This window comes from Paramormyrops kingsleyae, chromosome 1 (assembly GCF_048594095.1).
Source record: "Paramormyrops kingsleyae isolate MSU_618 chromosome 1, PKINGS_0.4, whole genome shotgun sequence".
Classification (NCBI taxonomy): domain Eukaryota; kingdom Metazoa; phylum Chordata; class Actinopteri; order Osteoglossiformes; family Mormyridae; genus Paramormyrops; species Paramormyrops kingsleyae.
In genome coordinates this window covers 1,783,399-1,796,460 of record NC_132797.1, presented here as the reverse complement: position 1 = coordinate 1,796,460, position 13,062 = coordinate 1,783,399, and the positions used below count along the sequence as shown (strand labels likewise).

At 46.8% G+C, this 13,062-nt stretch overlaps 1 protein-coding gene across 4 annotated transcripts in view; it reads left to right on the top strand.

Annotated features, from left to right (window-relative positions):
• The window catches only part of pot1 (protection of telomeres 1 homolog), a 54,591-nt gene that overhangs the window by 38,288 nt on the left and 3,241 nt on the right, over positions 1-13,062 (top strand). For all 4 annotated transcript variants that reach the window (XM_072712923.1, XM_072712912.1, XM_072712896.1 and 1 more), the window contains 4 exons: positions 2,107-2,237; positions 2,645-2,938; positions 3,635-3,790; positions 11,911-12,083. In XM_072712923.1, coding sequence (XP_072569024.1) covers positions 2,107-2,237; positions 2,645-2,938; positions 3,635-3,790; positions 11,911-12,083 — 754 coding nt within the window. The remainder of the gene's footprint in view (positions 1-2,106; positions 2,238-2,644; positions 2,939-3,634; positions 3,791-11,910; positions 12,084-13,062) is intronic.

The following is a 13,062-nucleotide window of genomic DNA, read 5'->3' as shown; positions in this document are numbered from 1 at the left end:
TTGTACTGTCCGGGACCAACTGTATCCACATAATTTCCTCAGGGATCAATAAAGTAATCTGAATATAAATCCGAATCTGAATCTGAATCTGAATCTGAAATTAGCGGGAGAACATTTTAAATTGAATTTGAGAAAGCACTTCTTTACACAGCGTGTAGTTAGTATGGAGTAGCCTTCCTGTTCAGGTAGTGCAGACTATTCTGATGATGCTGCTGCCAAGTAAATTAGTGGTAGTGTGAGTGAAATGTAGTGAAAGAGACGCTGTTGTGATTTGTTCAGTGCTGCTGTGCCCACCTGGTCAGGAGCAGAGCCAAACATCACAGTGTGCTTAAGTATCTCCACAAAATGTACTCATCTGGCAAGATGTATAGGAGAGCTGTCCAGGAACCATTCCAGCGTGTTCGTAATAAACTTCTGCAATTCAGGTTTTGTAAAACAAGCTGTGTTGTGTAGCAGAGAAAAAAATTTGAAAAAGAACATGCAGTAATGAGATCTATGCACAGAGGACCAGTACCACGTATGTTGATGGAAATGCATTAGTGCCAAAATTAGGAAGATGCCTTTTAATCAATTAAAATACCTAATTTTCTTTGTCCTTTGTGCTTTCCAGATATTATCAAATTATTTCAGAAAAAAAAGTTCTGTAGTAACATTTCACCAAGGCATCGGCTCCCAATATAACTGGATGAAGCCGTCTGTGTATTTTAACTAGGAAACGAAATGCAAGTCAGCTTGACATGCATACAGATATGAGAGGCATGTTTTTGGGCAAATAAGGAGCTGAGGAATGACCCCCTACATTGAGAGCCTCTGTCTGGTGTTGCTGCAGCTGATGTTAATGATGCGTTCATTCTTTCTGTGTGTGTTTTGTATGATGGCTTTGCATGCCAGTGTATGGTTCAGTTTGTTAGGATGCTCTGCCTGTCCTCATGAGGTTGTCGGTTTGAATCCCAGGGTCGGCAAAGTGATGTCACTTTTGGACTCTTAAGCAAGTCCTTTGACCTCAGTTGCTCCAGGGATTTTCTGACCCGCTTTGCTTACAGCAGAATATTCACATATGCACAGATGTGGATGTTTTTCCAGTGTCAGAGAGTTTGTAGAATGAGGCTGACAACTGACAGTATCTGTCTGGACTTCACACGGTGATTCAAACAGCAATTTCATCTCTTAATGCAGGTCCTTTGCTGTCCAGGATGTTTCTTTACACTTTGGAATGACTCATAGCAGATGACTTGCTGAGTTTTTCTGATTGCTTAAGATGCCCAGCTGGACGTCTCCTGGGGGGGGGGGCTCTCCATGCCCGTAGATGGGCAGCGTGACTGAATCACCATCTTTGACGGTTACTCCAACTTTTATGTTTGTTCTGGGGTGTTTAATCAAGCTTGCATGGTCTCTTAGCTGGTATGAAAATGTTCTCAGCATATTCTCTATCGAGTTCTATATTTTCTCTCAAAAAAATGTCCAGTGCATTATGTCTGCATTTGCTCATGGAGTCTATTGATTTCCACTGTTTGTTTTAATCCCTTTTTTAAAGTCAGCTGTCACCCATGTAACTTAATCAGCCCCAATTCTCTTCCTCCAGAAGGGATTTTGAAAGACATTATCAATTTCCTTTGAAGGTGGATAGGGAATAAGGCTCAAAGTGCTGACCAGATCGCTGCGAAGTGTGTGTGTGTGTGTGTGTGTGTGTGTGTGTGGTGTTGTCGCTTTGAGGATGCTCATACAGAGAGATCCATTCTGCAGATTCTGTGAAATGATTTACAGACAGAGTAGATGTGTGGTCATCAAAGGGAAAGATTCCTTGTGGAAATTTAATATCAATACGAGTTATAATCCCCTGCTGGCTGAGGTCGTAATCCACTGCTGGTTCTTTTTTCTTCTTTCTCAAATTTTGTATGAAACAGGAAAAAGCTTGTCTGTCATGTTCTTTCATTTAAGAGTGCTGGCTGTATAAATGGTCTAGAATTAATTTTACATTTTATGTAAAATCCAAAGTATGATGCCTCAGTGGAAGCTTGAGTGAATTTAGGTATCATTTGTATGTGAAAACTTTAACATTTTTTGTCTGAAAATGTAGGTGACACTTGTTACTTCTGTATTTTGAAGATTACTGCTCATTCCTGAAGATCACGGACCCGTCCAACGTGAAGGTCAGCTGCACTGTATTCCAGGAGGAGCTGCATAACCATCCACAAGTTTTCCGAACTGGAGATATTGTTCGCCTCCACCGTGTGAAGGCAATGCCCTCTTCTGTACACGCTTCTCTGCATGTGTTGCTATCACACATCTTCTGCTTCATGAACTGCTGGGTTCACTTTTGGGGGGAGTGTATCTCAAGTGTTTCATTGGGAAGACTTGGCCACATTAGCTGCTTGATGAGTCAGTTATTCTAATTTGTTAAAATAGCTATAATCGTGTAGTTTTGTATTATATATGTATGTTATATATGTACTTTCCGCCTCTTCTGCTTAAATGATGCATTTCTAAAGAGAAACATCTTAGGTTGCCCATTGTTGATGCCCTTCAGATAGATCCTTGTGGTCCTCCTGGTTTTGGGAGGGCTGGCTGTAGTTTCTGCCCCGAGGGAATCTCACGCCTCCACCGAGAATTTGGGCCGATTACCCTTCCCTGGCCTTCTCTTCAGGCTCAGGCTTTCCGGGGCTCCATTATCGTGACGACGACCCACTGCTTCTCCACCGTGGTGTTCGATGGCACCGTGGGCAGCCCAGTGGTTCCCCGCACTTCCAGCAGGAAGCTCCACTTCACGGCGGAGGACGAGCAGACGGTGGAGCGTCTGCGCAGATGGGCCTTGGAGCAGACTGCGCTGCTGGGTGCCGCCACTGTGAGGCTCGCCAACGTGGAGCCGCGGATGTACTTCGACTTCACGTGCCAGCTGCTGGCCAAGGCTGAGATGGACAGAAACTGCACGCTGTTGAAGGTTTGAGAGCACAGCATCACTCTGGGAGGGCATAAGAAGGGCCATAATTCATACAGAGGGGCTAACCTTATCACTAGCCAATGATATGTTTTGAATTGTTGAATGACAAGGGAGGGGGTACTCTGGTGGCCAATCAGCTTTCAGCTCCGGTCAGTACCCTTGTGCCTCCGCCCTCATTTTTGCCCCTACTGCTGTCCGCTCTGAGTTCTTTTAACATCAGTTGGATTGCATGTGTGCACATGATGTGCTCGCTCTTACGTGCCTGCCTGTGTGTAGTTACACAGCACACACTGCAGGGGGGGCTGTTAGCCTCGCATTTACGTGATGCTGTAACATTTAGAGGGTTCAAACGCACTCAGTGTCAGCACATGGCTGCCTCCCTCTCCGCTGTGCTGTAGGCCTCTGTGCCTGTGTTTAGAAGGTCATTGGTTTGAATCCCGCCCTCAGCAGCATAGTAGCATCACCACTGGGCCCTTTCGCAAAGCCTTTAACTCCCTCGTCCCGGAAATGTTCTAAGGGTGCCAGAAAAATCACTGACCTTGTGCTTGGACCCCAGGCTTTGCTCTCAACTGCATTTATATTATTTTGTGTGTGTGTGTGTGTCAAAGGAGGGCATGATGGGATATGTGCAAAGCAGCATATCACTTTATCGAGGGAGTGGGCGTTTTAAGCCTGTGGGGTTGCTGGTTTCTCCAGGTCTGGGATGGGACCGAGTGCCCCCACCCCCTGCTGGATGTGTCTGTGGAGCCTGAGGCCCAGCAGGGAAGCATGGCCGTCCCCGAATGCAGGAGGAACCTTGTGGCCAGCGTTCTGGTGTATGACGACCACGTCAAGATGACCCAGGATTTAAAGGTGAGAGGTCACAGATCACAGTTACTGCAGCAATGTAAGGTGATGTCAATGCAGGGCACTTTTTATCATTTAGTTTAACAAGTCAGGGTTGATAGTTTGATAAATCATTGTTAGCCGGTTGTTCTCCAGCAACTTGGCTGTGCAGGTCTGTCTTTTTCGATGTTTGTCTCATGCATATTGAAGGGTGTGTTATGCATCTCTGTGCTTCGACGCCTCGTGAAGGGTGTGTTATGCATCTCTGTGCTTCGACACCTAGTGAAGGGTGTGTTATGCATCTCTGTGCTTCGACACCTAGTGAAGGGTGTGTTATGCATCTCTGTGCTTCGACGCCTAGTGAAGGGTGTGTTATGCATCTCTGTGCTTCGACGCCTAGTGAGGACGTTATGGCCGACTGTCCTGTCTGCGTATTGGCTCATGTGGGGAGGAAGAGGCATGCTTGTTTCTGGGTGTTTTCAGTGGTGGGTGGGGGGCATTTAGGAAATCAGCGTTGTGATCCTCTGTGTAACCCCCCCTCCCCAAAGCAGCCCTTTGTTTTCAGAAGCTATTGACTTCATATCCGATATACTGTATCTTGTACTTCATTCATTTTCTCTCTCTCTCTCTCCCTCCATTCTTGCTAGTTCATTCTTCCCCAAAAACACTAATGATTTCCTCTCTTTCATAGTCCCGTGGGCAAATTTAATTTTTCCCTACAGACAATAATTGTCTAAATTTTTTTTAAGAAAGTTCCTATTTGCATAATGGTCTTTTGTTTCGCTTTAACTCATATTCTCCTTCCCTCCCTTCTTTCCCAGCTCTCTCCCTCTCCTGTCTTCCTTTTTATTTATCGAATCGTGCCATTGAAGAGCGGAGATGAATATCTGGCTCTGGCTCATTCTGAGGTTTTATGATGTGACGGCAGAGGAGCCCAGGCTGTGTCCAGGGCTCCCCTCTGTTAGGTGAGCGTGGGGGGGGGGCACGTGGCCGTGAGTGCGTTCCTCAGGGGGGCCCCGCGTGGCCGACCAGCACCCCTCGGGGGATCGCACAGTAGTACTGGCGGGATCGTGTGCCTGTCCTCCTCTTGGGAACGTTGACTCGTGTGAGTCCTCAGCAGAGGTGGGTAATTCAGATCCATGGAGTATAAGGTTGAGTATAAAGAGTCATGGTCAAAGAGCACTCAACTGGTTGGCCTGGACATTTTCTCTCTGGACCTGAACTACCCACCTCCAGTCCTCAAGCACCGATTTCTTCATCACCACCCTCTCTCCTCGTTGTCATTCATGAGGTACGCTGAGCATGCCTCTTTTCTAAGATCCATGTCTCCCATGTTGTGTTTATCGAATATCTGGCATCAACATTGCTGAACTTCATCCAGCCTCTGGCCTGTAAATTGAGCTTTAAGGAATTTTTTTTTTCTTCCCACCACAGAGAAATACGGACAGAAGGTCCTGTTTTCTGTCATCATCCACAGTTGTTGGGTATATGACTGAATACAGTGTTTAGTAGTTAGCTGTTGAACTTCATGAAGAGGCTTGTGGAGAATTCCCAGGAAGGAATACTGGTATGTTAAACAGGTTTGGTGCCTCACACAGCTAAAGAAAGATGGATGACTGACTGGGCATAGACTCTGCAGCTGCCTGGGCTGCTCCCAAGCTATATGCTGTGTACTGCCCCCCCCCAGGTGGGACTGTGAGGAGTAGTCAGAGCGATAGTCAGGTTTGTAGGCGTGTCACCTGCCCCTCCATGCAGTCTCATCCTGCCGCACGAAGCACTCATTTCAGTGTTTTTAAAGCCTTTGTTTATTGTGTTTCGCTTTTTGTGTTAAATTGCTGCAGAGTGGAGATACCAAATGGCACGTTAAATCAGGCAGGAGGCTTCATTAGGGCAAAGTGTGTGGTGAGAGAATCTGGGAGGTTTCTTTGGGAGTGGTTATTTGGAGTTACAGTACCAGATTGCCCATAGGTGTGCATGGGTGTGTAGGTATATGTTGTGTGAGTGTGCCCTGCGATGGGTTGGGACCCCATCCTGGGCTGTCCCCCACCAAATCCTCTGGGATTGGCTCTGGACCCCCTGTCACCCTGACTGGGACAAGTGGTTTCAGAAAATGGATGGATAATTGCAGTCAAACACTTCCGTACGTCAAAATAAAAAGGTTTTATCACATTTGATTCCCACAATGTTTTTTTTTTTTATATATATACTGTATATATAAAATTATGCAGACACACACACATGCTTGGCTCATGGTACATCACTGTCGCAGTCAGCATGAGCCAGTGCAGTGCATGCTACCTGCCAGAGGAGGTCAGCACACAAATCGCAGTCAGCATGGGCCAGCGCAGTGCGTGCTAACTGCCAGAGGAGCTCAGCACACAAATCGCAATCAGCATGGGCCAGCGCAGTGCGTGCTAACTGCCAGAGGAGCTCAGCACACAAATCGCAGTCAGCATGGGCAAGCGCAGTGCGTGCTAACTGCCAGAGGAGCTCAGCACACAAATCGCAGTCAGCATGGGCAAGCGCAGTGCGTGCTAACTGCCAGAGGAGCTCAGCACACAAATCGCAGTCAGCATGGGCAAGCGCAGTGCGTGCTAACTGCCAGAGGAGCTCAGCACACAAATCGCAGTCAGCATGGGCCAGCGCAGTGCGTGCTAACTGCCAGAGGAGCTCAGCACACAAATCGCAGTCAGCATGGGCAAGCGCAGTGCGTGCTAACTGCCAGAGGAGCTCAGCACACAAATCGCAGTCAGCATGGGCAAGCGCAGTGCGTGCTAACTGCCAGAGGAGCTCAGCACACAAATCGCAGTCAGCATGGGCCAGCGCAGTGCGTGCTAACTGCCAGAGGAGCTCAGCACACAAATCGCAGTCAGCATGGACCAGTGCAGTGTGTGCTAACTGCCGGAGGAGCTCAGCACACAAATCGCAGTCAGCATTGGCCAGTGCAGTGTGTGCTAACTGCCGGAGGAGCTCAGCACACAAATCGCAATCAGCATGGGCCAGCGCAGTGCGTGCTAACTGCCAGAGGAGCTCAGCACACAAATCGCAGTCAGCATGGGCTAGCGCAGTGCGTGCTAACTGCCAGAGGAGCTCAGCACACAAATCGCAGTCAGCATGGGCAAGCGCAGTGCGTGCTAACTGCCAGAGGAGCTCAGCACACAAATCGCAGTCAGCATGGGCAAGCGCAGTGCGTGCTAACTGCCAGAGGAGCTCAGCACACAAATCGCAGTCAGCATGGGCCAGCGCAGTGCGTGCTAACTGCCAGAGGAGCTCAGCACACAAATCGCAGTCAGCATGGGCCAGCGCAGTGCGTGCTAACTGCCAGAGGAGCTCAGCACACAAATCGCAGTCAGCATGGGCCAGTGCAGTGCGTGCTAACTGCCAGAGGAGCTCAGCACACAAATCGCAGTCAGCATGGACCAGTGCAGTATATGCTCCCGGCTGGAGGGCAGCATCTGCTTTAATTGGCCGTGTTACTTTAGGAAATTAATTCCTTCTTGCTGCTACACTCACCAGAAGCATTTAATGCTACACTATGTTGCACAGCCTCATCAATATGTGGCAAAGGAACCAGTGAGATTGTTTGCCTACTTACCAAAGGGACCAATGAGATCCTTTATCTTCCAAGCACTCTGTATGAATAATTAGGACTCCCCTAACTTACCACGTGGGATCCTTCAGAGAGTAAGTGGGGGGGTTCCTCCTTTGCCTCATTTTCGCCAGCTCTCTCTGTCTCTCTCTCTCCCCCTCTTCTCTCTCAGAACTCCCAGGTGTGGACATGTTCTTTCACTTCTTACTGCTGGTCCCTTTCAGCTGCTGATCTGCAGTAAGCCCAGATGGTCTTGGGACACATTGGCTGTGGTTCATCTTTCCTGATTTTGTATATATATGTGTGTGTGTGTGTATGTGTGTGTGTGTGTGTGTTTAGAGTTACTGTTTTTTGTGGCACTGATTGTGACATCTTTAAGCCATCGTGGTGATTTGCTGTCTTTAATGCCTGTTAATAACAGTTGTAGAGCAATACCTCAGTCTGCTAAGCCCACCCCAGTCTTGCATAATGCATGGTAAGACATGATCTGTTATCCTTCATTTGCTCCAAGAGGCAAAAAAAATGATTTTTATAGTTTATTCCTGCATGGGAGCCTCATTTCTGTGCTCAGAGCGTTTGTGTAGACCTACATTCACACATCGGCTTCATTTATCCTCTGTGTTCTCCGTCTTTGTGAGAGCAGTAGGCGAATGCCATCTGTTAAAGTCATACAATTAGATTAAATGCATCGTTTCTGCTGTTTCCGTGAAGAAATCCCATCTCTGTGCGTGGTGTGGGAACCTTTATAGGTGGAAGCGATTGTCCAGTTCCTTTCTTAGCTGTACGTGAACGGATGGCTTCTCATTGACCGCATTAACATCTTTAGGATGCCAAAGTGCTGAATGCCTCATGCCATATTAACCATATTCTCCCCACAAAGGGTGGCATGGAGAATTGCACCATTAAAATCTCAACCCAAGAGGTGGGAGCTGAATCGGGCTTCCGCTCTGTGTAGGTATACATAGGGATGCACTGATACTAATATCAGTATCGGGTCCAATACCATGCCTCTATTCATCATGTCCTCATACTCGCCCTCGTGAAATTGTGCCAATACTGATAACCGATACCACGTAATGACATATAAATGTGCATAATACACAAGATGAAATATTTGTGTTGTGGAAATACTTCAAAGTTACCAACAAAATTCATACTACACTAGTAACCAAATTAAACATCCAAAAAGTAAACATAAGGAGTATGATGGAATTGGCAGATTATTTCACACAGACATCGCACAGCCCTGACTGATATAGGTAATGGTCAGTACCTGAAAGCCAGCATCAATACTCGTACTCAGCCTGAAAAAATTGTATCAATACATCCCTACATGTATGTGCGTGTGTACCCCATCCCTACATGTATGTGCGTGTGTACCCCATCCCTACATGTATGTGCGTGTGTACCCCATCCCTACATGTATGTGCGTGTGTACCCCATCCCGATGCCCTGAGATGGACTGGCATCCTGTCTAGAGTCTATCCCAGGTAAAACTTCAAAATAAACCCCTGCAAACCTTTTCTAGAACTCTCCTCCATCTTTGTATTCAGCAAACTTAGTATCACTGTAATCTTTATCTTAGTGATGTATGGATTGTGTGTGTGTGTGTGTGTGTGTGTGAGTGTGTGTGTGTTTGTGTGTGTGTGTGTTACACAGAAAAGTAGATTTATATTTGTATTATAATGTGGGTTTACCAGGTAAGATTAAATTACACACACATGGCATGAGAGTGACAAGAAAATAATGCCTCTGGAAAAGGTCTGTGACAGCGACGTTATGGTACTTTAATCTCTGCGGCATTTACAGTTTCTGTTCTATTTTGGGAGCTGTTTCTCACATGGGCAGCATTCTTTATCACTGTAGTCTATCTGGGAGTTTAACACCCGAACTCTATCCATAATGCATGAAGCTTTTTTTGGTTCATCTTGAAAAGTCAATGTTTTAGTAGGACATGGAACTGCAGCAGTGAGAGTATGGGGACCGCCTCATCACATTGATTGTAAGAAGTTCTGTTAGAAAAGACAGCAGGGAATCATGGTGAATGGTAGATTCTGAGTGCCACTGGGCTGTCTGTGTTGACCTGAACAGTATTTTGTTTATGTACGGAATACTGAATCATCGGAGCATTAGCGACGCAATGAAAATCTGAATTTTGCCATGTTGGTGGTTATAGAATACGTTATTTAGAAAAACAACTGCTTTGCTCAGAAGTGTATTCAGATTCTCCCTCTTTGTTTGGAAAATGTGACCATTCCAAATTGGCAAAGCATGCTTTTGGTCACACTTGCTGTGAGAGCTGGTCTTTCACGTGCCTGTTAGGTTGTAGCTGTTGGACGGTGTATTAATTAGCTTCCTGTAAGTGCCGCCCAACTGCCTCTGGCAGCAAGGATGCTTCTGCTAGCTTGAGGACACCTGCAGAGTCAGAGCTCACATTTTCAGTCTCGCATGAGACGGTGACTGCCAGGCTCTGTCAGCGGCCATGGAAAGCCTCTGCTCTTCCTCGTCCTTCTCAGAGAGCGGAAGTTATTCTTGGTCATTGTGAAGTACAGAAGCGTGTCCTCTCTGGGCCGTGAGCACGGACCAAAAGCGGCACTCGCCTTGTCTATTTGCCCACCTCTGCGCCGCCCGCTGTGTGGAATCTCATATACTGTGACGCAATAACACTGCTCAGCTTCTCACTGAAGCCGTCGGCCACTGAGTCTGGACACAGGGAAGAGTAATAAACAGAGCAAAGCACAGAGTAATAAACAGCAAAGCACAGAGTAATAAACAGAACAAAGCAGAGAGTAATAAATAGAGCAAAGCAGAGAGTAATAAACAGAGCAAAGCAGAGAGTAATGAATAGAGCAAAGCAGAGAGTAATAAACAGCTGCGGACAGAATCCCGAGGTCTCGGCAGCATTGTGAGCCTCTCCCGCACTTGAGTGAGGCCCTTAACCCCTAAAGATGCTCCCAGGTGCCGTATAAATGGCCTTACTCTGGGCTCAGGCCCTATACCTTTTGTGGGTTTGTGTGTGTGTGCAATCAAATACTAAAAAAGCCACAAGTCTTGTATTTTGCCAAGTTACCTATGGTTAAGGTTAGGGCTGGGTAGGGGTTACGGTCGTCATGTCATGATTAGAAATGAATGGAAAGTCCCCACATATAGTCCACAAGATATAATTACAATCCTGTGGGGGTGTGTGTGTGTGTGTTTCAAAGGAGAGTGAGATGGGATGTGTGAAAAGAAGCATTTCATTGTACTTGTGAAAATGGCAAATTATTGGCCAATTTAAATCATGAAATACTGGCCAGTGTCTCCTAGAAGCCTCGTTTAGATGGCAGTTTGAGACGCACTGTATCAGGCACAGTGTCTGCTTCCTGTCTGCTGTCCATTCAGGTCTCACATCACATCAACTCATTTTGTCACATTACTTGGTAGAGTACAGGTGAGTGAAACACTTGTGCAAGCTTTCTTTCTTTCTCTCTCTCTGGTTGTGAAAGGCGCTATATAAAAATAAATTGAATGGAATTGCTCTCAAACGGCGCCTCGCTGACGTGCTGTTAAATTGGCCCTCTTCATACATTAAGAAGTTCTCGGTCCTCCTGCACACTCGCAGTGCGCTGTGTCAGCTGAATTCCCTCCCACTCCGCCTGGCTGGCTCTGCCCCGAGGGTGTCAGGGATGTCATTTTCAGCCCCACAGCCAGGTGGCCTCGGCGGGGCGCGGGGCAGAGATGCTGCTCCTCGTGTTCCTGCGTCCCTTTGCCAGGAACAGGATGAAATGCCCTGGGTGTCAGAGACGCAGCATAAGGAAACCAGCTCTTTGGCTTTTTGACTCCACATTAGTTCCTATTTTATGTTAATAAGAGGTGAGGCTGTTTTCCCCAGGAATGTAACAGTGGCTCAAGGGGCTACTGATGAATGCTTCAGCAGTCTTTCAGCATGAAAGTGGAAGGCTAAGCTGGAGTTAATTGTTTTTTTCTTTCTTTCTGCAATCATAATTGTGTTTTATTAACTGCATAATGATGACATCTTTTCCTTTAATGCCATGTCTCCCCCTGCTGGCCGATGGCGTCACTGCATCTCTTAACAGACTAATTAACAGGGAACAACATGAATGTAAAATTTTAATAATGCATTTTTTTCCCAGTGATACGATCATGATGAAAGCCTAGAGACAAAGATTTCATCATGTCCTTTTCGCCAAACATACAAATATGCTAATGATATTTTCAAAGCACGACCTGTTTCAAATGGCATCCTCTGAATATTAATAAAATGAGCCGAATACAATCCATCAGAGGAGTATTAGATAATAACGGCAGGATTTGTTTTGTCACCCCTCGGTTATGGTTTGTATTAAATATGTGGGATAAAAATCAGCGCTCATGATTCAAATTGAGCCGCTGATGAGGCCGAGGTCCACACCCTGCTCACTTCCAGACTGTCCCGCGGTGACCTCCAGTCTAATCCCACCCCCGGGTTAGTGTGTTCTGCTTGTTAGCCAGTCTGTTAGGATAAAGACCCCCCGTGTTGTGAGACGTCACCCTGTTGTGTCTCTCTTTGTGTTCTTAGCCCGGGACCTACCTGCGCATCTACAATCTGCATGCGGTGCTTCAGACCACATCTGCAGCGTCCCCTAGTGGCAAGTCAGACCAGCTGTGCTTACACCTGCACGGGGGCACCTCATACGGCCGGGGCTTGCGGATCCTGCCCAAAGACAGCCCGGATCTGCAGGAGCTCCAGTGGTGAGTGGCCTGGGAAACGGGCCACTGCAGCGACACGGCTGGGTCTTCAGCAGATACCATCTCCATCTCTCATGCTTAATCTTCGGCAGCCATTTTTATCCACGACTTTAAGTCTCAAAGCATTGAAATTAAGTTGCTGTTTGACAATTAGCCAGGATGCATGTGGTGTTACAATTAGTAGAATCCTTGTGGGACAGAAAACAGATTGTAGGGTGTCCAGTAGCACAGTTTGATGTAGCACAGTTTGATGTAGCACAGAGACCGTCCAGAACAGAGTGGTATATACTTTTACTCTGTTTTTGGTAACATCTGCAATTTTTGGAATTTCCTACCCAGAATAACGAAACACTTTGAATGATGCCAAAAATGCTTATTTAATTATTATTATTATGGTTATGTAATTATTTCCCAGAACAGAAAATAATTATACATGCTGATAAACAGTTAAATTAAAGAGAACAATTATTTTATATTTTAGATGAACTTGCCCTCTGATAGACTGGCATCCCATCCAGACCTCCTGGTGTTTTCTGGGAAGGTCTTCTGTCTAGGTGCCCCCTGTACAAGCTGTGGGGCTCCTGTGTGTTCCGATGGATGGATGGATGGTGGATGGATGGATGGGTGGGTGGAGGGGGACGCCAGGGCGGCCCAGCGCCTATGGCAGGCGGCACAAGGCACAAGGCTGAAGGGCACCTTGGTGGGGAAGAGGGCACGTGCCATTCTGCACTAAGGGCAATTTATAAATGGTAGTGAATGTAAGCAAAGGTCCTCGCACTGTGGGAGCAAACCTGAGTGCAGAGCACAGGGGCTGTGAGGCAGTGCTGCCCTCAGCCTCCATGCCCCCCTGCAGAATTACAGATTTTATGTGATAATAAGCACCGTGGAGCCTGAGAGACAGCAGCCTCACCGAATCAAGTATGAACCTGAATCTGCCTTCTGTGAATCTGCCTTCTGTGACTGTGGCCTCATTTTTAAACTG